At 45.8% G+C, this 25162-nt stretch overlaps 2 protein-coding genes across 5 annotated transcripts in view; one reads left to right on the top strand and one right to left on the bottom strand.

Moving 5' to 3' along the window:
• Positions 1-14759, top strand: part of REXO5 (RNA exonuclease 5) — a gene marked incomplete at its 5' end in the record, with an annotated part of 41583 nt that extends 26824 nt beyond the window's left edge. Inside the window, one exon of one of the 2 annotated variants that reach the window (XM_081888878.1) lies at positions 13485-14759. In XM_081888878.1, coding sequence (XP_081745004.1) covers positions 13485-13491 — 7 coding nt within the window. In that variant the 3' untranslated portion in view covers positions 13492-14759. Of the gene's footprint in view, positions 1-1065; positions 2149-13484 lie in introns of those variants that run through there. The other variant, XM_081888877.1, reaches the window with a different exon arrangement.
• Positions 14655-25162, bottom strand: part of DCUN1D3 (defective in cullin neddylation 1 domain containing 3) — a 34364-nt gene continuing 23856 nt past the window's right edge. For all 3 annotated transcript variants that reach the window (XM_081888904.1, XM_081888906.1, XM_081888905.1), the window contains exons 4-5: positions 17684-18216; positions 14655-15739 (exon numbers count right to left, since the gene is read on the bottom strand). In XM_081888904.1, coding sequence (XP_081745030.1) covers positions 15256-15739; positions 17684-18114 — 915 coding nt within the window. In that variant the 5' untranslated portion in view covers positions 18115-18216 and the 3' untranslated portion in view covers positions 14655-15255. The remainder of the gene's footprint in view (positions 15740-17683; positions 18217-25162) is intronic.

Raw genomic sequence — 25162 nt, 5'->3', positions numbered from 1 at the left:
GCTTGAATGCCCAAGCTGAACCAAGTGCAATAGTCCTTCTGCACAAAACTTCCCTCCTGGTCACCCCTTCCAAGATTTCTCACCAAGCTCCAACAATTTGACATAAAGGTGTGAAAAGCTGCCTACATGCTTCTGAGGATGTTATAGGCGGGGCATGCTTAAACAGGGCTCCAGAGAATCTGCCCTGAGGGTCAGAATGGCGTAGTGGTTATAGTGTCGGACTAAGACCTGGGAGAGGGACGCGGGTGGCACTGTGGGTTAAACCACTGAGCCTCTTGGGCTTGCAGATCAGAAGGTCGGTGGTTCGAATCCCCGTGACAGAGTGAACTCCCGTTGCTCTGTCCCTGCTCCTGCCAACCTAGCAGTTCGAAAGCAAACAAAGTGTAAGTAGATAAATAGGGAAGGTACCTCCGGCGGGAAGGTAAACAGTGTTTCCGTGCGCTGCTCTGGTTCGCCAGAAGCGGCTTAGTCATGCTGGCCGCATGACCCGGAAGCTGTACGCCGGCTCCCTCAGCCAATAAAGCGAGATGAGCGCCGCAACCCTAGAGTCGGTCACAACTGGACCTAATGGTCAGGGGTCCCTTTACCTTTTAAGACCTGGGAGACCAGGGTTCAAATCCCCGCTCAACCATGAAGCCGACTGCGTGGCCATAGAATTGTAGGGTTGGAAGGGACCACAATGGTCATCTAGTCCAAACCGCCTGCAATGCAGGAATCTTCTACCCAACATGGGGCTCAAACCCAGGACCCTGAGATTAAGAGTCTCATGTTCCACCGACTAAGCAACCAAGGCCTGGTCACTTTTCTCTCAGCCAAATCTTAACTCACAAGGTTTATAATAGGATAAAACGAGGGATCACATGCGCCAGCTTGAGCTCCTTGGAGGGAAGGCGGGATATAATTATAATAATAAATTAATGACTAAATAAAGACCTTCTGCCCGCAAAGGGCATCTTGTTCAGCTTTCCGTTTGCCTGCAAAAAGCAGAGTTTACACAGCCCTCCACCGTTCAGCACTGTTTCCCTGGAAGGAAAGTAACGCTGGTTCCTGTCGCTTGCTTTGCAGAGGCTCCGAATCGTTCCAGGGCTTCGGCCTGCTGGGAATCAAAGGAGAAAAGCCCGCTTCCTGAGGTTCCCGTTCGCCTTCACATGCCCTGGTTTTGCGAAAAGCTCCAGTGATTTCATTTAGGCCCTGCATCCCAAACACCAGCAAGTCCCCGCCTCCCAATTCCTTCAATGTTTTAAATATTAAAATCAATCAAGTCAAATATGAAAGAAGTTGATCCAGTTATTAATTCAGTAAGCTGGGTTCCCCCTCCACTCCACCTTCACTTAACTTCTGCTAACTGCTAACCAAATGTTTAGGTGGGGGGAAAGAGCATGGAAGAAGCTAATTGGGTCTGGGTTTGGTGGAGCTGAGTGAAAATGGATCCCCAAAATTCTCTCATCTTGTTTTTGGGTGGTGTGGGTTGGAGTTTCACATAATATTCTCCAGGGCAAGAGAATTCTCCAGTACTTTGGGAAGAGGGTCAGAAATGAGACTTTCAAAGAAAACTTCCATTCTGAGAAATTTCTACTCGGTTAATACTGAATAAAGCTATGTTAAGAGCCAACACATGGGTGGCCTAGGGCTTGCCGATCGGAAGGGCCGCAATAGGGTGAGCTCCCATTGCTCAGTCCCAGCTCCTGCCAACCTAGCAGTTCAAAAGCACGTCAAAGTGCAAGTAGATAAATAGGTACTGCTCTGGCGGGAAGGTAAACGGCGTTTCTATGCACTGCTCTGGTTTCGCCAGAAGCGGCTTAGTCATGCTGGCCACATGGCCCGGAAAAACTGTCTGCGGACAAACTTCAGCTCCCTTGACCAGTAAAGCGAGATGAGCACCACAACCCCAGAGTCATTTGCGACTGGACTTAACTGTCAGGGGTCCTTTACCTTTACTTTTTTTAAGAGCCAACATTATCTAATGGTTGGATCCTAATAGTTGTCACCGGAATTCACCACCCGGATTTTCAGGAGGCAAATTTTGAGAGGGAAGGAAGAGTTTGCCAAATATATTCTCCTTGTGTGTAAAATTTGCCCAACAAGTTAAGGGTTTGCTCAAATGAGAAAATTCTCAGGACATTCTTCTCTAAAAAATATTGGCCGTTGTGTGTGAGAGAGAGAAATTTAACAAGAAATAATGTTAACTGTTGGAAGTTTTAAACAGGCACACCATCATGTATGTAACAAAATGCCACCCACCCACCCACCCCCGGGGCCAAAAGGTGCATAGACGAGGGCTAACCACCAATCTCTGCCTCTTAGGTCCCATAATTAAGCTTTTCATAAACGTTTGTAGCCTTTTCAGCACACACACACATACCATCCAGCCTGCAGGAAGTAGCACATTTTAGAGCAAAACACTTAACTTTGCCCATGGGAAAATGGAATCTGTGATTCACACATTTTGGTCTTTTTCCATCTTCATAAAAGGAAAGGTTTCAGCATGAGTGGGGTGGAGGAACACCGGGAGGGCGGGGGAAGAGAGAGGAAGAGAAACTCTTGCCGAGGCAGGAATGTGTATAGACTGAATTATTATTATTCATTTATTCCAAATATATTTTGGAAGCCCACATGGCCATAGCTCTGGTAGGCTTGCAGCCCATTTGGTTCTAAAAGCAACTTGAGCAAAGGCAACAGCCCCTGTGAGCATAGATTGCCCTGTGCCCCCCAAAAGAGGAAAAAATAACGGGATTTAAGAGCAAAGGGCCTCTTAGGGAAATCAACTAATCTCTGAATACATGTTTTGGGGAGAAAAGAACTCTTCGGATTAGATTTGTTTTCAGGAATAAGAAATCATTGATGATAATACACCCAATGGCAGCTCCAAGCTGGGAAGAACTGTGGGCTGTCGACATTTCCAGGCAGGGCTAAGAGCATCCCCTGCCTGAAACCTCTTGAGAGCTGCTGCCAGTCAGTGTAGACAATATTGAGCTAGATGCAGCAAGGATCGCTTCCTGTGTTCCTGGGGTTGGGTGCGGGGCCAGAAATAGACTTCCTCCAGAGGAAGCAGCCACTACTTCCCCTTTGCCTATACATGATTGCCCTCCCTCTGGGCTCAATCCTCACAACTGCCCAGAGGGAGAGGCCAAGGCAGGTTGGAGAAGCTGTTCCATCTCCTCACTGCTTCCACACTTGGAATAGGCAACTGAACGGACAGTGACAAAGAGCAGGAACAGCAGCAACGTCCGTACATTTCGTAGGTTAGCAGCAGGCCCCCAGGCGTGCTCAGCAAATGCACACGTGCTCAGCAAATGCAAATGCCATGGATGCCAACTGCGATCTGCCCAGATAAGACTCTTGATGCTGGTACAACTGGGTGTCTTGTCGTCTTTAGGTCTGTATTGCTTTTAAAGCTCTCCTTTTTATGTTCCTGATGTTTTGCAAGAGGGCGGTACATGAATACACTTTTGTGAATAGATAGCTAGAACAGCAGCATGGGAGTTGGGGGGAAACAGCAGTCCTCCAGCTACTGTTAAGACTGCATTATCCTTGACCACTGGGTATGCTGGCTGGCCAGGATCCCACCTCATCTGCAGACCCAGAGGCTGCGTATCCTCTGAACTGTGCCTGCATCGAAACTGGTGTAGCCAGAGAAGTAGAGAGGCGATGTGCAGAAAGCAGCACGTGGAAAGTCAGTCTTGTATAGGGCTCAGCATCAGTGTGGTTTAGAACACCTGGCTTCAAAACCTATGCAGCCATGAAGATCAATGGGCCAAGCGCTACCTCACAGGGTTGTGAGAATAAAAGGAGGGTAGAGGGAAATCATGCTTCAAGCTCGGGGGGGGGGCGCAGGGAATGCAGACCCTCAAAGTGTTCCTATTTTCCAGGGACAGCCCCAGATTTACAGAAGCCGCCCCGGTTTCTGATTGATCCTGGAATGTCCCACTGTTCCTTAGGACTTCCCTATTTTCATTGGAGAAATGTTGGAGGGTATGGAGCTTTGTGACCCCCCCCCAAGCCGAGATGAACAACTATACAACCTTTAGAAGACATCTTAAGGCAGCTGTGCGTAGCGAAGTTTAAAAATGTTTAATTGTTTAATGTTTAACAGTTTTTATATATGTTGGAAGCCACCCAGACAGATGGGCAGGGTAATTTATTATTATTATTATTATTATTATTATTATTATTATTATTATTATTAAGGACATCTCTATTTTCATCAGAGAAATGTTGGAGGGTATGGAAATGTAAATAGGTCATAAATTCATGAGCTCATGACTGCAAGGCATGTTTCAAAAGTTGGGCTGACTTAACATTGCTTGAGCTTAGATCCCCCAAGCCACACTTCAGATGAGACCCCCCAACTCCCGCTTTGGGAAGGGGGCCTGGGGTCATGAGCCAATGCGACTTCAACATCTGTCTGGCTACACATCTCTGGTCTTGTCCATGTACTCTTTTTCCTGTGAGGGAGGTCATGTAACACACTTTCTGTGGAGGTGCAGGCCTGGCCCAGCTCCATCTCCTCCTGACCTAATTCCGGAACGTTCCGGGCAAACAAAAATGGCAGCCGCCTGAGGGGATAATAGGCGAAGGTGAAGTGAGGAGCTTGGCTGAGTCACCGACCATTTCACCGGGTTCTCACCAGAAATGTATCCAAGCAGCTAAATGGTGACAACATGTAACGAAAGACAGGTACATTCTGCAGTTGTGTAGGTGAGAAAATGTCAGCAGATGGGCTTTTCGCACCTGCGCTCAGCAAGGTTTGCCTGCTCTAATTCCCCCACATTTCTTGCTTCCACACAGTCATTGACCTTGGTTGCACTGAGCTATGAAGGTGGCACATTTTGGAGGCGCAGAGCTTTGTGTACGCCAGGCTTGTAGGGCTGTATTCAGTGCTAGTAGACTGTGCAGAGTAGACTTTGGGGGCATGCTGAGGAAAAACTTTGTTGGCTACAAGACATAACCGTTGGGGCAATGGTGGAGGAAAACCAGCACAAAACAGGCAGGACGGAAACACCAGCTAATTAATGGTATTAATTAGTTGTATTTTTTTAAAGGGGGCCTCAGAACTGCATGCCAATCCCAGAGTTGTGATCCCTGTCGCCATTGATCAGGACAGTGGAAAGTAAACATGGAAGCTGCCTTGTAGGGAGGTCTTATCTAGCAAAGTGTTGCTTACATTGACCAGCAGCCATTCCCTAGGATTTCAGGCAGGGAATGTTCCCAGCCCTAGCCTGCATCTTGTTCATTATTATCTCTGAAAGGGAGTAGAGCCTTTAATGCAAGATGAAAATTATGGGGGAAAGCCTGGGGTTTCCATAAGGGAACTGCTATGGCCCCCATTCCTCACCCTTCTGTGGCTCCAAACCTATTATAGCTCTTCATTTTCCATCTCTTCTGTTTCTGCTCCCAGACTAAACTAAGAAACTCCACCCTCTATTTTACAGTAACAAAGGGAGGGGCCCAATCCAGCCCTCCAGGTTTCCCCTCAAGAATCACAAGGCTTTACAGCGGTACCTCGGGTTACATACGCTTCAGGTTACATACGCTTCAGGTTACATACGCTTCAGGTTACACACTCTGCTAACCCTGAAATAGTGCTTCAGGTTAAGAACTTTGCTTCAGGATAAGAACAGAAATCAGGTTCCGGCGGCGCAGCACCAGCAGGAGGCCCCACTAGCTAAAGTGGTGCTTCAGGTTAAGAACAGTTTCAGGTTGAGAACGGATCTCCAGAACGAATTAAGTACTTAACCCGAAGTACCACTGTACACTTCCCATGATTTTGTACCGAAACATCTAAACCATTCTTGGCAATGGCAAAGTTTGGTGGCTGCTTTCTATCAGTGAGATACAAATCTAAGAAACAAAACAATAAGGCATCAGGCTTTCGGAAGAGATAAATCACTGTGAAGGCCAATGGCCTCCCTCTATGAGAAACTACGAGGCATTTTAAGGCTTCCCAGGCTGTTTCTAGGCTATTGATCTTTCGCAGCTGGTATCCAATCGCCTGTCGTCAAATTCAAGTTGGGGAATTGAAGGGATTTGGCACCTTTGCACGACAAAACCGCTTAAGCCAAGAAAAATGGGGGTGGACATTTTGCAGTAAGTGATGGGGGGGAAACCACTGGAAAAGCAGGATAGCAATTGCTTGACATTGTGGTACCTCCCCTGCAAACAAATCGGAATCAATGCTCCATAAAGAGCGGGCGTCATGCAACCTCTCGAGCGAATTTTGTGCAAACTAATCAGACTGAATGCTCAATAAGCAGGTCGTGTGGAAGCGATATGAGAGAGACAAGGAAAAGCTCAGTTGCGTTTTGTCCTTCCACTTCTCCCAAGCCTTGCTGGAGGGTTGCGTGACTGGGAACCTCTTGCAAACAGACACTTAAGAAACCCCATTTACAGATATTTTCAGTGTTGTAGTCTTGAAATATTAAGCACTGTGCTGTCAAAGCTGATAACTCTGACGCTAGATTCCCGTTAACCTAGAATTCTGGAACGACTTTTCCTGCAAAACCGTCTCACGCTTGAACCACCCTCTTTAGTGTGTTGAAGAGAAAGGCTGTGTAGTCGCCATAGATTTGAAGCACATTCACCACACCAAATAATCCTGGGAACCACAGTTCACACCTCACAGAGCTACAATTCCCAGCGCCCTCAGCAAACTACAATTCCCACTATTCTCAGAGTGGTGTGTGCTTTAAATCTACAGTGTGCATGCAGCTAAAACAAAAGGCAATTACGAGTGAGCATGGTTTGTTTCACCTTAGCAATGGGGCCGGCTTGCTGGATGCATCTATTCGTGCCTCTTATTGCTAAACACACTCCTCCACGCCCCCCACAAACCCCCCCCATTTATGTATTTTAAAGCCTTAGGTTTTAAAAGACAGGGAGGCAACAGGTCGAAAGGAATTGCACAACAAACGGGGGGAAGGAAAAGGAACAAAGGCAGCAACTGCTCTGAATTTGGAAAGCGGGTTACACAACCACACTCACGGCCAATTAACATCTCGGCAGGCCACTTGGTTCAGAAGGCAGACGGATGGCGTGCAAGACCCGCAAGACCGGCAGCCAAAAGAGCAAGGGAGAGACAGCACATATGCCAAGAGTTGGCACTCTACCGCTTCTCACAAGTATAGTCAAATTTCTCTCTCTCCCCCCCCCCCGAAAAATTGTTTCAAATGTCCAACATTAATCCTGTAAAGAAATGGAGCAGAGGGAAGCAGACTTGAGTTGACAAACAGAGACTACAGCCTAATTTGGAACGAATGCAGGGAGATTGCTTATTTTCCATCTTTTCCTTTGTTTTGTTTTTTAAACGAGTTTTTTTTTGCATGTTGCAGAACTGGGGGAATGAATCAGCGTTGATTTCCGAGAGCAGACAGGGCTGACCGATTCTCATGAAAAGCCTTTTCACTTTTCAGGGAAGACCACCTAGTTGCTAGAGACATAATAATCAAGGGGGGAGGGGGGAAGGCGTTTGTAAGAAGCCTGTGCCTTTTTCACAGCATAGCTAAAGATGCAAGAAAAGCCCTGCTAGTATAGACCAGAGGCCTATCTGAGCCACCCCTATGTTAGGTTATCTGTTTTGACATACGGACTACTTATGTGTTTAAATTAAAATGGGTGGATTATTGTTATTGTTCATGTGAGCTGATATTGCTTCTCTCTGTTATATCTGAAATTGTGTGTATATGTATGTACACACACACACAAACACACAAGCCCTGCTTCCCAACAACTGTATCATACTGCCTAAGACTGAGAATTTATAGTCATCAATACTAGTAAGAATACAGTGGTACCTCAGGTTACAGATGCTTCAGGTTACATACACTTCAGGTTACAGACTCCACTAACCCAGAAATACTACCTCAGGTTAAGAACTTTGCTTCAGGATGAGAGCAGAAATCGTGCTCTGGCGGCGCGACAGCAGCAGGAGGCCCCATTAGCTAAAGTGGTGCTTCAGGTTAAGAATAGTTTCAGGTTAAGAACGGACCTCCGGAACGAATTAAGTTCTTAACCCGAGGTACCACTGTACAAGAAACATTAAGGTGAGCCTGTTGGCCAATAGCCCACCTAGGCCAGCATCCTGTTCTCACAGTGGTCAACCAGATGGTTGTAGTAAACCATTGAAAAACTTCTCCATGAGCTCGTCTAACCCTCAAAGCTGCTGGCCACCTCTACATCATGCGCCAGTTCTTTCCATACCTCTAAATCCAAACCTTAAACTGTGCATTTTGCAATTACAGTATATGCTTCCATTTGTCTCACCAGAATCTCCTGTTGTGTGACTCTTACTGAAACATGAGGAAGTTTCCATTCAAGTGAGTGTTTCTAACTTCCCAATTTTGGATGCAGCGCTCTCCCTGCCTCTGACGTTTCCAAAGCACACAGGGCCGTTGAGAGCACATTGGCAGAAGCAACCCTGATCTGATTGTGTGCAGTCAGCTTTTAAGGTCTACCTGAACAGCAGTCTACAAATATCTTAATAAATCAATCCTCTTGCAGCCCAGTGGCTTGCCAATGGCAGACAAGATATGCACAGCGGCAGAAGACACCCCCCCAAAAAAATGTGAAAATGAAGAGTATTGGTAGCAGAGTGATGTGCATGCTTCAATTCAAGAAACTGAAAGGTACATTGAACTGAAATCCGGGAGGAGCAGAATACAGGGCAAAGTGAACCCACAGGACAAATACAAGAAGCAACTGGGTAAATCCATTCATCTCTCAAATGGGGATTTGGATAGGAGCCTATATAAACCAAGGGATTGCCAGTCTGCAAAAACAAAAAACCTACTCCCTGTTGCTTGTATCTAGTCCAAACCTCTGACTATGGCAGTATCTGCTCAAGCCGCACATCCCAACAAAGAGAAGCCCGTTTAGAAATGACCCATCACATATGGACCATGGCCAACACTCAGTCTAATTGCTTACCTATTAAATGCCCATAAATAACTGATCCTAAGCCACCTCCACACAGATTGGGCTCCTATTGGGAACGATCGTGTATGAGTACAGTATTTGTAGAAACATACACAGCTGCCTCGTACCATTGTTCCACCAAACTCAGTATTGCCTGCACTGACTGGCAGAAGCTCTCTAGCAGCTTTAGACGGGCGTTTTTCCAAGCCCTACCTGGAGATGCCAGAGATGGAAGCTGAGATTGGAGCCTGCAAAGCACATGTTCTGCCACCGAAACCCTGTACATTATTATCTGTGACAATCTACTACTGTGCAGGTGAGACTGGAACATGGATCTACACACCCCTTATGATAACAGCAGGAATTTGGCCATGCAGGTAGCAGCGCCTGCACAACCCATCCCTTTGAATGACTAACGTGTCTTGCCTGGGAACCTGCTTAAGATGAATCATGTGTCAGGCATGCAAAAGCCATGCTGCAAGGATGCTTGCCAATAGCTTGGCCTACCTGGGAGCCCGCATTTAAAATGGTACCTCTGGCCAGGCTTTGTTGGTGCAGAGTGGGTGTAACTTTTGGGTTTCCAAGGATGCCTCACTGCTGCCCAAATTCCTCTCTTATCTCGGGAGGCCTTTGTAAGCCACACTGCTGTGCCATCTGTAGGAAGCGTAAATATTTTATTACCAGGAAGCGGGGAGGGAGAGATAAAAAATCACATTTCTGGAAAAAGGCAGCAGGATACCACAGAAACTACAGCCATCAACTCATTTTCCAGCCGATAATTACCACGACTGTGCTAAATGAGTTTCTGCAGCCATTTCGTTCCATGTTGTGGAAGATTTCACTGCAGGGACCAAATCAATACCTATTTTTACATCAGCCACATTTTTAAGTGCAGCGGTACCTCGGGTTAAGAACTTAATTCGTTCTGGAGGTCCGTTCTTAACCTGAAACTGTTCTTAACCTGAGGTACCACTTTACCTGATGGGGCCTCCCACTGCCGCCGTGCGATTTCTGTTCTCATCCTGAAGCAAAGTTCTTAACCCGAGGTACTATTTCTGGGTTAGCGGAGTCTGTAACCTGAAGCGTCTGTAACCTGAGGTACCACTGTACTTGTCAACATCATGTCCATTCATCACCCAAGGTTTACATGTTTAAAAGATTGTGTAAAAATGAGAAACATAACTTTGATACTTGGCCTGTTGTTCCATGAGAGATTCACGTTTCAGCAATCAATCAAGCTTGCCTCTCAGCTCCACCCCTTCAGAGCAGCAGCAGGGAACCTGTGGCTCTCCAGATGTCTGCAGATGCCACCATCCCTGACAACCAGCTGTGCTCCCTGGGGCTGATGGGAGTTGGAGTCCATCCATGCAGTTCCCCGCCCCTGTCCCACTAACAAAAGTGTAAAGGAGCTGCTTCTTGGTGGATTAAAGTGCCCATCCATAAGCTACATTTGACACGTTTGTGGGCTGGGGAGCAGGAAGAGAAATTAAGACACTTAAACTTGGGAGGCACACAAGACACATGCACAGGTTATAGAACAGAGGGAAATCCTCTGGGCAACTTCAGAATATCTGTTAATATTGCCTCAGTATAATTTTCTCAGTATAGCCAGAGTTCAGGAACAATTTGTTCTACGGGCAATGATGTTTCTTCATAGATTCTGTGTCAGCTCACAGTGAGGTTGCACCAAAGAATCCCAGCACATCACTAGTCCCACTCTGTGGAGGGTGGCTTTTAGGCTTGGGTGTTATATCAATATATCACCCCAAACCAGTCCATATTGTGATATCGGTTCAAATATTTTTTGACCTGGCAATGTATGTTAAGGCTGGGCGATGTATGATCCAAAATGGGTTTGAAGTCCGTATCGTTATATCCGCTTCATAATTTTGACCTTGCAATAGATCAAGAATCATGGTGTGCATGTGTGCGCCATGCAAAAATCACAATGTGGGAAAAACCGTGAAGCCAGCCAATGCCTCTACAAAGCTCTCTCATTTCAGACATCATTATATATCAGTATATCGCAATGTATAGCAGCCGATATATCACAATACTGAAAACCAGATTATCACCCAGCCCCTGTGGCCTTGCTCACATACTGGCAGAAAGAAGGGCAATGAGAACATGCCATATTGCATGGAGCTCTTGTGAGAATCGTAGTGTGGTAGATGATAGGAAGGAGAGCTTAATTTGCGAGCGCTCACTAGATAAAGCCAAGGACGGGGAATCTGTGGACCTGCAGATGCTGCGGGCTAGCTTATCTTCCATCCTCTCAGACCATTGGCCCATCTGATCCCTGCTCCTGACTCACACAAGCAAGCAACTCTTAGTTATGGAGAAGATTTGAAGCAATCTGGGCAAATGTTTTTCATTTCTGGGAGCCTGCCCTTATTAGTGCTGGCTACATGGGGTTCTCTCTCTCACTGGCATTTATCTCAGGAGGCTTAAAGAGCTTAAAGAAGGGGTCAGCAAACTTTTTCAGCAGGGGGCCGGTCCACTGTCCCTCAGACCTTGTGGGGGGCTGGACTATATTTTTTTTGGGGGGGGGGAATGAACGAATTCCTATGCCCCACAAATAACCCAGAGGTGCATTTTAAATAAAAGCACACGTTCTACTTATGTAAAAACACCAGACAGGCCCCACAAACAACCCAGAGATCAGTGGCGTAGCGTGGGTTGTCAGCACCCGGGGCAAGGCAAGTAATTTGCGCCCCCTAACCAGTGGATTTGCACCCCTAACCCGTGGATTTGTGCCCCCTAACCCTACCCCCCAGATGTTGCGCCCGGTGCAGCCGGCCCCCCCTGCACCCCCCACGCTACGCCACTGCCAGAGATGCATTTTAAATAAAAGGACACATTCTACTCATGTAAAAACACGCTGATTCGCGGGCCGGATTTAGAAGGCGATTGGGCCGAATCTGGCCCCCAGGCCTTAGTTTGCCTACTCATGGCTTAAAGTGTTGGTGGAAGGTAAATTAGATCATGCAATGGAGCCTCTAGGAAGAAACAGCGGGGGGTAGCACAGGTGGGCAAGGAGAAATTCTCTCACCTCTTAACACTTGTGGCACATTATCTGGAAGCAGGACTTGTTGCCTGACCAGAGGGAGGGATGTTCCAAACCTCCCCCACTCTCAAACCTCTTTAGAACAGGCTGCTGACTAAAATAGGTCTTCCCAGAACCTCTGCAGACAAGAGACTCTCAAATGCACAGTTACTGCCATTCATCATGTGTTTAATAACCAAGGCTTCTTCCAAAAGCCTCTGTGGGCCAAACCTTCAAGCAGGTGGCTAAATACTTTGCAAGGTCAAGCGAGAGGGTTCAGGACCCTCGGGAATGAATTAACACACCAAGACAAAAGGCACCCCCCAAAAAAATTTAGGCACACAATTTCCTTTGTAATAAATAAATAATAATAACAATAATAATGATGATAAAGAGGATATTGAACGGAACACACATGCAGCCTTAACCCTGAAGGATGAACTTCCTTGTCTGGACTCAAGAGCAGGGGTCTGAGGAGTTGGCAGCCACTAAAACCAGCTTTCCCGTAAAAACAGCACTCCTGGTAGCGTTTGCACAATTTTAAAAAGGTGTTTTAATGCAGTCAATATTCATCAACAAACAAATGGATGTCAATTCCTGCTCCTGACAGGCAAGAGAGGGTGTGAATTTAAAGTATTTTTATTTTATTTTTCTTATCCAGCTTGGGATTGTTGGCAATTTCAGATCTAGAAGAATTTGTCTTGATGGAATTACCAATTGGGATAATCCAAGTGCGCCCATGTAAACTTCATTAGGAAAGGGGAAAGGGGGGGGGATACTAGAGAAAGAGAGGTGTGTGACTTTGAAGTGATTCTCTCGCATGAAGAGCTGTAGTGGTGAAGGAACTGAGCTAGCCTGCTCCTGCTCATTGCATGGTTACAGGGCAACTGCAAAGGGGGGTGTCTTTAATGCCCCTGCCCAACCTACCACACGATCGTCTTTCCCATTTGTCACAAGCTACACACAATGGGATGTATCGGTAGATGGATTACTTTTAAAAATAAAGCTCGAGTGAGTCTGTTACTCGTTAAGCCAGCCTTTGTCAACCTGGTGTCCTCTGCATGCTGGACCATAACTCCCACATGGGATTTGTAGTCCTACAAGATCTGGAGGATACCAAGTTGGGGAAAGGGTGCATTAAGTATGTTTAAAAGGGGGGGGGGGAGTAAAACCTACTTTTGCGAGCCTTCAGTGAGTGACTGGATATTTTACATATTTATTTTTTTAAAAAGACAGCCATATGGAGGCGAGGCTCACTTCAGGTGAAAGCCTCAGCAACTATTCCTTTCCCCAGGTTTTAAAAATGTTAGCAATGTTTTTCAAAAATCCAGTTAACATAATCTGGCCAGTGTTAAGGAAAGTCCCTTTTTTTGGTTACAACAGTTGAAAGCGAGCAAATCATCCCTAATACAGGTGAAATTTAAAAGAAATCCACCCCAAAATAAGAGGCCTACCGTGTCACTGCTAAATATTATTCCAAAACAGTGTTCCCTCCACTCTGGTTAAGTCTGGGCCTTTTCGACAGCAGCAGATGAAACAGAAATCCAAGCTTTTGCTACCTCTGAATTTCTATGTGAGCCAAAGGAACATCTGCCGAACTACCTGGGCCAGGCTGCTGCTAATAAAGAAACAGGAAGCCCCCAGGAGAAATCATATTCAGCTGGAGCTCATTTCTTAGAGCAGAGAAGAAATGGCCACTACTTTGATTTCAAAACCAAAGGCTTGTTTATAGTTGCTGTTGTTTTAAAACACACCCTCTTATACAGATAACTACCAGCCAAACAGGGTTGACACTTTTATCCAAGAGTCAAATATATAAAATTAAAGCAGAGTTTTTATTCAAGTTGTGTGTGTGTGTGTGTCTTTTTTTTTATTATTTCCTTGGAGGGTAAACATTCGCCACTTCTCTTGAGGTTCATGCTCCTGAAAGAAGAAGAACCACCTTTGGCTTTTCAGTCAAGCAAAAGCGCTTTTGCATGGCCGTGAAAATACAATCCCTTGGGGATTTGGGGAGCAGGTGGGCAGAGGAGTGACTACAACCTTATAACCGAGCTAGCAAAGCTCTTACGCCCTTTACGCACAGTGAGGGATGGCCAGTTTGCAGCCAGAAAGTGGCAAGGCCTATCGTTCACACAAGTAGCCCACATGAGAGGAGAATCCCGTCACTTAATGCTATCGGAAAAGGGCTTGCGTTAGCACCATCCCTGCAAGGCTGCCTAGTTTGGGCGTGGGGAACCTTTAGTGCTCCAGATATTGCTAAAATACAGCTCCCATCATGCCTGGCTGTGCTAGAGTTGCAGTTAAACAATATCTAGAGGGCCAAAGGTTCCCCACTCCTGGCTTAGTTTTCACCCCGTTATAGTACATGCTTGGCATCCTGTCGGTCTGAACAGAGCTTATGTGCAAAGCTGCCCCAAATTATGGCAGACTTTTCTTTTTCATTGGGGGGTGTGTGTGTGCGGAGAGTGGAAGGCAAGAAGTAAAAAAACAACAACAGCCCTCTACCAAACCATGTACTGCTCCCTCTTGCCTCAGAACCAAGGGTTCAAAAAAGGTTATTACTGAATTCTCAGCTGACTGGCAGGTACAGAATACTCTTTCAGACAAAAGTAAGCTTTTCTTCTCGCCCATACAAACCAGGAGCCAAATTAAATGAAGCTAGCCATGCTACAAAAAAGAGGAAACAATGCTGCTATCATTGGCTTTCAGAATCTTATTTACCTGGGAATTAAATGCATTTGTAGTTAACAGTTAACACTGTTAATTCATCATGGTATGAATCGTAAAATTATCACAACCTCTTTTTTTAAAAAAATTCAACAATGTAAACAGCACTACACACAGTATAGACCTGCTCTGAAATATATACACACACATATATACATGCACACATATATATATATGTATGTATATTTGCAGAACTTCAATCTGGCACTGTATAATTTAGCGATGTTAATTTAACCTCACAAAAAAGTTTTTTTTTAAAGTTGTGCAACCAACATCAATCTGCAACGTTTTTTGTTTTTTTGAAAAAGAGAAAAAGAAACCATTTAACTTGCAGCCAGGGGGTCTCAAACATTTCAGGGGGCATGGGGGGAAGAAGAAACGAGAAGAACCCAAAATTCAAAAGAAAGTGCCTAAAATATGGATACAGCATTTTAGAGCCCTTTCAAAAATACAAGGCAGAGAAAGGTGTAAAGTAGAAAAATCTGGAGCGTCTGTAAATTCCAGAGGCGTCCGGAGCTTATGGGTAATGAAAGGTTAACAGGTTACGGCTGTTTTCGCTGTGTTAAATGGCACTAAGTATGGTGGTCTATACACAGGCTTGCTGTCTGTGAAGCTGCAACGCATTTGGTGTTCTCCTCCTTCTTCCGCCTCTCCATTTCCCATTCCACAAAGGTATCAAAGAGACTGGGCCAGGCCTCATCTTCACTGTAATTGCTGAGGTCCGGCCCAATGACCTGAGTAAAATTTAGGAACATGTTCCACGTGTCCCGGGAGATTCCCTTAATTCCTGAGGGGTTCTCATTCAAGAAGTGTAACCACTGGTCCAATATGGGGGGCTTGTTTTGAGTGAAGACTAGTTTCCAAAGGGCAATGGCTATTTCACGATGCAGCGACCTCTGGCCCTCCTCGGAGTCCAGGCCAAACTGAAAGGTAAAACGGTAGAGATCCTTGAACTTATCTTCTTGTTTGGCTTCGTTTAAGAGGCTGGGGAACCGGGCACATATCCCATCGATGCTGTCTGCGTTTATTGCTTTGCAGCCCTCAAAGAACTCCATCCTAGTCAAGGGGAAAAGAAGCCAGTTAGTTCACCTCTTTTTCTTCAGCATCACAAGCAAAAACTTCAGGGCTAGTAGTCACAGCGGCTACATGCAACTTCCTGGATCAGGGGTGAGAACCCCCAAACCAGCACTCAGAGGGAGGAGTTTTTTTGGGGGGAATCAAGTGGCAAGTAGAACTGCTTCTGCTGACAAAACGATCGGAAGAGTTTTGCATTCCTCCCTTTGATCCCAATTAATTTGTGTTGGGAAAGGGGGAATCAGAAAATGGTACCGGAAAGAAATACCAGCTCAAACATTCTGTGAAAACATATGCATCACTGAGCATCATGCTACCCCTGAGGGAATTTAAACCCCCTCAGTCCTGCCTGTTGCACTTATTTCCATTGACACAGAGTTTTACTCCGTATGCAAACATGCAAAGACATGATTTTCTCCCCAACACAATCTGAAGCCCAGTGGATCAGTCCAGCTTATTTATTTATTTGATTCATTTTATGAATCAAGGGACGTTGAATGGCAATGTGGGTTAAACCACAGAGCCTAGGGCTTGCCGATCAGAAGGTCGGCGGTTCGAATCCCCGCGACGGGGTGAGCTCCCGTTGCTCGGTCCCAGCTCCTGCCAACCTAGCAGTTTGAAAGCACGTCAAAGTGCAAATAGATAAATAGGTACCGCTCCAGCGAGAAGGTAAACAGCGTTTCAGTGTGCTGCTCTGGTTCGCCAGAAGCGGCTTAGTCATGCTGGCCACATGGCCTGGAAGCTGTACACCGGCTCCCTCGGCCAGTAAAGTGAGATGAGCGCCGCAACCCCAGAGTCGGCCATGACTGGACCTAATGGTCAGGGGTCCCTTTACCTTTACATGAATCCCTGCCTTTATAATATATTAAGTGATTTACAGTTAAAACATCAGCAATGAAAACAATTCCATACTAAAACTAAAACACACACACACACACACAATTCAAACACATACATAAGGCTGTTCCCCAAGGTCCACTCAGTCAAGCATCCTGCTTCCCAAAGCAGGCAGCCAGATGACTCCAGGAAGCCCACACACAGAGATAGAAGGCAAACAACCTTCTCCTGCTGTTAACTAATCTTGGCACTTATGCTCATGCACTGAAAGGTGCTTGAAACACCAAAGATCTGCAGATCAGTTCAGAGACTTACCTGGGTGGTGACAGTCCTCATGGGGCAGGTCAATGGGTGAGCTGCACCCCTCTCCACAATACTTCAGCCCTGTATACCTGAAGGAGCGTCTCCGCCCCCATTGTGCAGCCTGGGCACCAAGGTCCAGCTCCAAGGGCCTTCTGGTGGTTCCCTCATTGCAAGAAGTTATAGGGAACCTGGCAGAGGGCCTTCTTGTATTGGCACCCTCCCGCCAGATGTCTGAGATAAACAGACAACTTTCCGTAGGCATCTGAAGGCAGCCCTGTATAGGGAAGCTTTTAATGTCTGATGCTTTGTTGTGTTCTTTTATATTCTGTTGGAAGCCATAATAATACTAATACTAATAATAATAAACAACCTAACAGGTGAGAGTGGGACTCCACTTGGAGGGACCAGTTGCAAGTCTTCAAAAAGGTGAGAAAAACAACTCATTTGCACATACTTTTTCCCATAAAGAGAGGAATCTGAGAATCATGATTTTTACAGCAGCAGGTTTAAATTTTCAAAAACATTTTTTTGCAATCCAACTATTTATAAAACCTGAAACCATTACCTGAAGAGGCATCCTCTAATGTATAAAAGAGGGGGTGCCTCTTCTAAAAACGACGCAGTGTGCATCACCTAAAAGACATGGGGAGTATGGTTTCTGTTAGAATCATTTTCTCTTATATACAGCTTATGCAGATTCACAATCAATCAGCAAGTTGGCAATCCACCAATATTTATGTAAGTCAGGAAATAGTCCTTGAGCAGGTCACAGCTGCAGGAACTCACCTTGTGAATTTGCACATGGTAGCTGCCTGGAACTTCCATGCCAGGACGAGGACTTTGAATTCGGTTGGGTCGACACAGAGGTCGTTGCAAAAATGCTCCATGCCTTCCTCCAATATGGCATCTTCTCGCTCGTCCTTGTACCTCCTAAATAATTCCTCAGTCCTGTGGAGGGACGATTCCTCCGTGCCAGAAACTGGCTCCTTCTTCGCGTCCCCGGAAGAAGAAGGAGGCTGACTAGACTCTACAGAGGCTTCCATCTTCTTTGTCCCATTGACCAGGATGTCCCCGGAGGATTTCCCACCGACGGTGCAGTGTTCCTCCTTGTGAATCGTGCTCCGCTTGCCGTGAGCCTTGCCGCTCGATTCTCGGTCACCATTTTTGCTGCCAAGAGTGGAAGAAGGATTCTTGCACTTGGTGACGCACTGGCCCATGGTGTCCCACGCCCAGCGGTTAGAGCGGCCCCCTTGCTATCGCACGCCCACGCCGCCGCTGCTTGGTGGGTCTCAGCATGCCATCATTGACGGTGGAGCAACCTAGGGGGAAGAGGGTGGGGAAATTGTTTAGAACAGGGGTGCCAACATGAATAAAATATTGGGGTGTTTGTGTAAGCCCCGGCCTGCATAATTGATCACATGACGCAGCGCACGCACACCATTTGAATGGCAATGCCCATCATTTGGGGGGGGGGAGCCTCCTCAAATATTTTATTGAGGGAGCCAAAGATCCCTCAGTCCCTAGGAGTTGGCTCCTATGGTTCAGAAATAACAATAAAGCAATGAACAGGGTGGTGATACAATGTCTACCGAAATTGACACAAGATCTAAACCACTGAGCCATTCGGAAGGTCGGCAGTTCAAATCCAATCGATGAAGGTGAGCCCCCGTTGCTCTGTCTCAGTTCCTGCCAACCTAGCAGTTCGAAAGCATGCCAGTGCAAGTAGATAAATAGATACCACAGTGGCAGGAAGGTAAACAGCTTTTCATTGTGCTCTGGTTTCCGTCACAGTGTCCTGTTGCACCAGAAGCGGTTTAGTCATGCTGGCCACATGACCCGGAAAGCTGTCTGTGGACAAACGCCGGCTCCCTCGGCCTGAAAGTGAGATAAGCGCCGCAGCCCCACAGTCGCCTTTGACCGTCCAGGGGTCCTTTACCTTTGCATGTATGTATCACAGTTGGTGCCACCTTCCAAGCAAGAGAATGGAGGAAATTACCTAACATGCCATGGCCATCAGCAGGTTATAGAAATACTTAAATTGAAAACAACTAACTTTAAAAAAGGTGTGTTGCCCAATTAATCAAAGATGAACTTATAGTCAGTTGTATATATAGTCAGAATACCTGGAGAAGGATGTTGGGGAGCACTGGAGAGGACAGAACTGGGCTAAACAATCCCATCCAATATATGACCTCATCCTTTGTTCCCGCTTTGGATATTCTGGCTAAACTCTTATGTCATCCACAGCCTCAAGATTGAAGTCTCTGAAGGATTCTTGTGCACCCTCCCAGTTGTGCAATGCAGCCTTGCAGAAGTGCAAAATGTGTTTGGCTGGGCTTGCCCCGACAGCACAGGAAGTGGCTGTTTCTGGGGCAGTACTTTGCATGTGATCCCTGCTGAAGCTCTCAAGGCAAGGATTCTGGTGTTGCCTGCAAATTGAAGACAACCTAGTGAAGCCTAGTGGCTAGGTTACTGAGCGATGGATGGGGAAATAGTTAGCTCGGACCAACAGGATATGAATTTGCTGAACCAATCTTTAAATGGAATACAAAAAAGGGAGGCGTGAGGAAGTCAGGAAAATAAGTTAATGAATGGAGGAGAAATTAAAAAGAGGGATTTTTATTTTTTATTCATTTTTACTTTTTATTTTTTTTATATGTTAAATGTGTGTATTTTTGTATTCTTGTGTTTTGGCATTTTTCTTGTGTTTTCTTTTTTTTATCTATTGTTTAAAAATTTTTCTTCTGGTTAAAACCTAATAAAATATCATATATATATATATAAATAGTTAGCTCGGATCTTTCCTCTGCCATGAACTCATCTGGTGATTTTTAGTCTAAGACCCTTTTCCCCCAACCTATTTTTATAAGGCCATTATAGGGTTGCAATCAGATCGTATATGCAAAGAAGTCTAGAAATCAGAGTTGTCACAAGTAGCCAATTTCAGCTGTTGACGGAATCAATGAAAACAAAAATATTCTCCAGGTGTTTTGGGCAACTGACTGATGGCACATCATCTGGAGGGCACCAGGGATGGCAAATCCTGGCCTACTCTGGTACAAGATCTCAGGGAAATAATATCACTGCAGAAGGCCCTTACTAATCAGCTTAGGTCCAGGATATCACAAGGACTACCTGATCCTTTATATTGCCACCTGACCACCAAAATATTTGAAGGGAGTCTCCATTGGCGATCAGCCATGGCTCAGAGTCGCGTCTCGTGATTTACCAGAAGCCATGCATTCAGTGCATGTGATCCCAAGCCAGTGGAACTCCCTCCCAGCTGAGATCAGGTAGGCATGTCCTCCTTGCTGAACCTGCATGGTTTATGGCTAGGCCTAGTGCTAAGAAATGCTAATGACTAAGAGGTATAGAAATGGCTTAAATTAAATAATTAAATTAGCAACTTCCTGCCAACCGCTGCTTTTAATGAGAGATGCCAGGGATTGAACATGGGACCGCTGACCTATGGTCTTTTCCCCAAGTGATGCCGAACGTCCCCCCGCAGCCCTGAGAGGGCTTGTCTAGGACCCTGGACCCATTAAGACTGGCACTGTTGCTTTATCGAAGCCCTTTTAAACAGCATGCTTCTGCAATGCTGTGATCAAGGTTGTTGGTTCGCAAATTCTATGTGATTCTGCTTGCCTCTCAAGGAGGCAGGACGGGTAGCATGAGAAGCATCATGCCCGTGCAATAAAAACTGCTTACACAAACACCCCTTGTGCTAGCTCAATATGCTTCAAACCTGCCAGGAAAAACACACACACGTGGATTCAGCACAGTCTCCACATTTATTGTGGGCGTACCTAAGTGACCCCCAACCGCCCCAGGTCTCTCTGTTTGGAAGCACCCTTTAAACTGTGTGATGCCACATTTCCTCACCTCTGCACCTAGAAAGCAGCTGTGGCTTCTCCCAGTGGCGGACTGGCAAGAGGTAATCAAAGGAAATTCCTAAAATTCTTACTGTAACACAGGGTTACAAAGAGGTCGATTCATGCGCTGAATTTGCCGAGACAGATGACTCTGACCCAGAATCTTTTTCAGGAAGCTATTTAAAAACCATAAATGCATTTTAATAGCTAAGCATCCAAGGAGCTTTACGATACCCACAGTTTGCATCGAGCTACTGCCAAGTTTGGATTCCTGGCTCCATTTGCTGCACTTTCTCTTCTACCAGTCTCCAAAGTTTGGATTTTACAGTGGAAATCTAAAGGCCCGCATCCTCCCCACCAAAAAACCCCGTGCTGGAGCAATGTGCCTGGGGAAAGGGGGGGGGGCAGAATAGAGTATAAGAAGTGATATTGCAGCAATATAAAAAGGCTATGATGTCGACAGAACGACTTGCCTTCTGTGGGATAAATCAGAGGGACTGCATGTTGACCACCCTGATCCAGTCCCATAAAAAGTGCTAAGTTATCATTAAAAAGGACATGGAGTATTGAGGCTGGCTGAGATGGCAGATGGTTCTAATCATGGCTCAAAGCTAGACTAAACTGTGTTCTGTGCAGAGCTGTCTTTAAGGGCTCTTGGAAGCACAGCAGCCCGCCTCATAGGGACGTTGTGCCAGTGGGCCAGATAATGCAGATCGCTGCTCTCTTCCAACTGGAGTGAGTGCTCAAACCTGGTTTTATCTTGGAGGCTGCCAGCTCCTCTACACTATCTTTACAAAATTTTCAGCTCCGCCAGGGCAGCCTCCCTGGCACACTCCATGAATACACCAAATTTATGTAACAAGAGAATGCAAAAGGTATCTGCCTTTCCAGGGGCAGATATGCTAACGATGCAAGTTTTTATCATAAAAAGGGCAGCAAATGCTTTCAGGTTTAAGGCAGACCTCTGATGAGTATGGTTTTTAAAGGCAAGCACTCATAAATCATCCATACTTTATGGGGAGAGATGGGTGGATTTTGAGGAAAGGAATTTGGAAGCGATGTTTCACTGAACAACATTGAGCCCAATGCTGGTTAACATTGTTATAATCTGGCTTTGAGGGTGCTCAGACCTCCCGAGTCTGTATGGATATATTTTTCATTTGAAAAAGAATCTTGGAGGTAGGTTTCTCAGGGAAATGTACTTGCCAGCCAATTCCAAGCATTTCCCCGCTTGGTTCAGTTCATTAAAGGGAAATCAATACTTTCAACAGTACTTTCAAAATCGAACTTTTGCTGCTCTTAGAAAAGCTTTCACGGTCCTTCATTTCCAAACAATGCCTTCAGCCTATTTGGAGGGAAAGTAGAAAAGGATTCCCCATGCACAGCGGATGTGTGTTTGTGGTACCCGGTCAGTAATCACACAGTCCAAAGTTGGCATTAATGATATCCCACCCTTCAAAAAGGTATTTCAGGAGCAGTTGAAGATGTTTCCACTTCCATCTTGCTTTAAAACATTTAACATTGTTAGTCACCATAATAAACATAACATTTTACTGATTAACTGCATTCTTCTGAGATCCAGAGAAAACTTGTCTGAAGTTTGATGCTGCTTGATGTGTTCAAGATTCCCCTCTCTAGATATAGATACACACACTCCACACTTTGTTTGGAACAGAGCTTTCCAAACTGTGTGTCACGACATGGTAGTTTGTTGGCTGCAATGTGTAGGTGTGTCGCGTGAACGCTCCCCGCACTCTTCCCGGGGCTGGAAAGGGGTTAGTTTAGCCTCTGGTTTGCTAGTAAAACTGAATTACACGAAATGATGCATGTCCAAAACACATGTCACAAACATGTAAAGTTTGGAAAGCTCTGTATTAGAACTTTCAGGTGTTCAGAGCAATCTAGTTTGCATCCTTATAACATTTTTATCCATAGCTTAGCCTTAGTTAGCTGTTCTATGAAAGTAACATATAATGACTGGCGACAGGGACCAGCACTGTTATTCAGCGGCAGTGTATCTCAGTCTCTGGATGGTGGTGGCTGTTTTTTTAATATCACTCTCTTCTAAATTTATTCTGCCTCCTTTCCAACCCAGCCCTGACCACCTGTTGAGAAGAGGCCCTCAAACTCGCCAACCTGGCCCAAGGTTCAGTCCCAGAGGAGGAAACATCCTTGCATATAGCTGCCTGCTGTTGCAGCACATGTGAAAAAATCAGCAGACAGTGGCTGTACTCCGAGAAGGCCTAGGATGAAGATACCAGAGCCACTGCCTCCCTTATGCACCTCTGTGATGCATGATCAGATCAGCATCCGAGGCCCTGCTCCATGTCCCTCCATCTTCTGAAATTCAACAGGTGGTATGAGAGACGGGGCCTTCTTGGCTGTGGCATCCTTCTTGCAGAATGCCATTCCTAGAGAGGCCGACCTAGAGAGGCCCCATCATGGCATAGCCCTTCCACACCAGACATTGAAGACCTGCCTCCATAAGAGGGCTTTTAAAGATCAGGAAACTGGGACTGTTGGTGAATCGATAATGGTTGCTAAGGGTTGTTGTCTTGTGGTTTGAAAATGTCAGTAGTGCATCTGCTTCAAACGTCTTCTGCTCACTGCCTGAAATCTCTTTTCTGATAGAAAGGCAGAATCAAGACAACACAAATCCCACAGTGGCAGCAGAAAGGGAGTAGAACAAGACATCTCTGTTCTGGCTTTTAAAAAAGCCATACACACAGGGAAGCACCATTAGAACAAAGCAGTGGCTCTTCCCACAATAGGATGGGATGAGGAGGCCAGTGGGAGGTGGGATGGTTATGAAGAGCCTATTTTAGATGCATGACACGTTATCCTTAGATGGCAGAATTGTGTGCGTATATGCACAGACACACACACACAAGAAGGAGAGAGAAATGATGCCAGAAGGCCCCAGCAATGCAAGAATTAGGTGTGTCCCATTACTATGCAGAGCATGAATGCAAACAAGAGCCAGTCCAGAGAGTTGGAAAGATGAAATCCAAGTGGATGTGAGCCACTCCCAGCTGGCGATGAATTGGCAAAGGAAGATGAGCAGTATGCTTCAAGATGGACAATTACTTCTTATTATCATCATCTCTTAAGTTGCTGTACCAAGCCAGCCATTCCTTGTCTCTATCGAGCCCTGAATCCAACAGCATCAAATCTGAAACCAACTCACACCAGAGGCAAGCTGGGAAATATTTCTTGGCTGAAGGATAGACTTTCAAAGTCTGCTCCAGAATGTTCAGGGCTCCCCCACAGTGGCTTCATAGCAGGTAATCTGCAGGACAGCACCCAAATGACTACACGTGACTGAAGCCTAAACTTGTGTCTTAGTTGCAAATGCAAATTCAGACAACTTATCTCATGGCAGGACATATGGGGCAAGAGGGAAAAGGGCAATTGCCTAGCCCATTGGTCTTCCAGTCAGAGCTCACTAGCGGGTCACAGCCTGACCCAAGGTGGGTTGCAACAGGAGTACTGTATTACCAACATGCAAATATATGGCAAAAGGTTAGGAAATGGGTTCCTATATGCACGTTTGGATTAAAAGTGGGTACTGGGTCTGAAAAGGTTGAAGACTCCTAACCCTACGAACCTGACCAAATGCAAGAAGGAAGCAGACACCAATTACAATTAAATGTTACTCACACACAAAAAACATTCCTACACTTATGCTCATGAAAGCTTTGCTGACCCTTGTGGACAGAACTAAAAAGAACCTAGGGCTATATCCAATTCTGTTAGAGCAGACCCAGTGAAATTAATGGACCTTCATTAGTCATGCCCATTTATTTCAACCTGCCTATTCTAAGTAGGACAAGCATATTGCACTTTTAATTTTTATAGGCAGAGTAGAGAACCACAATTTGTTGGAATAGATTTTCAGTAGGGAAGAACAAGAGGCTAAGGGAGACTTGCCCAAGGTCATAAAATGAGTTCAGAGAGAGAGAGAGAGAGAGAGCATTTGCTTCTGACACCCACATGAAGTTTGCTGTTTGAACAGCAAAGGCTCCTGCAAAACAGGTTACAGGATATTCTTCACCCTCCAGCTCTCTCTAGGGCCAGCCCAAGGGTGCCTGCCAGCCAGATTACCAAAGTTCAACTGGAAACAGGAATTGCCCCTTGAATTTCATTAAGACTGCCCACACTTTGGGCGAGGCATAACCCTAGGTTCTCAGCTTTAAGTCTAACGTACTGTTTTACTCGGTTAGACCAGAACTCATTTATGCAGAGGAAACTACCAAACAACACATTCAAAAAACCATCATTGACATAGAATCATAGAGTTGGAAGGGACCCAAGGGTCATCTAGTCCAACCCCCTGCAAGGCAGGAATCTCAGCTAAAGCATCCATGACAGATGGCCATCCAACCTCCGCTTT

This window comes from Podarcis melisellensis, assembly GCF_964234715.1.
Source record: "Podarcis melisellensis genome assembly, chromosome: 14".
NCBI classification, from domain to species: domain Eukaryota; kingdom Metazoa; phylum Chordata; class Lepidosauria; order Squamata; family Lacertidae; genus Podarcis; species Podarcis melisellensis.
Note: the sequence above shows the minus strand (reverse complement) of the source record. Positions and strands in the feature narration are given on the sequence as shown.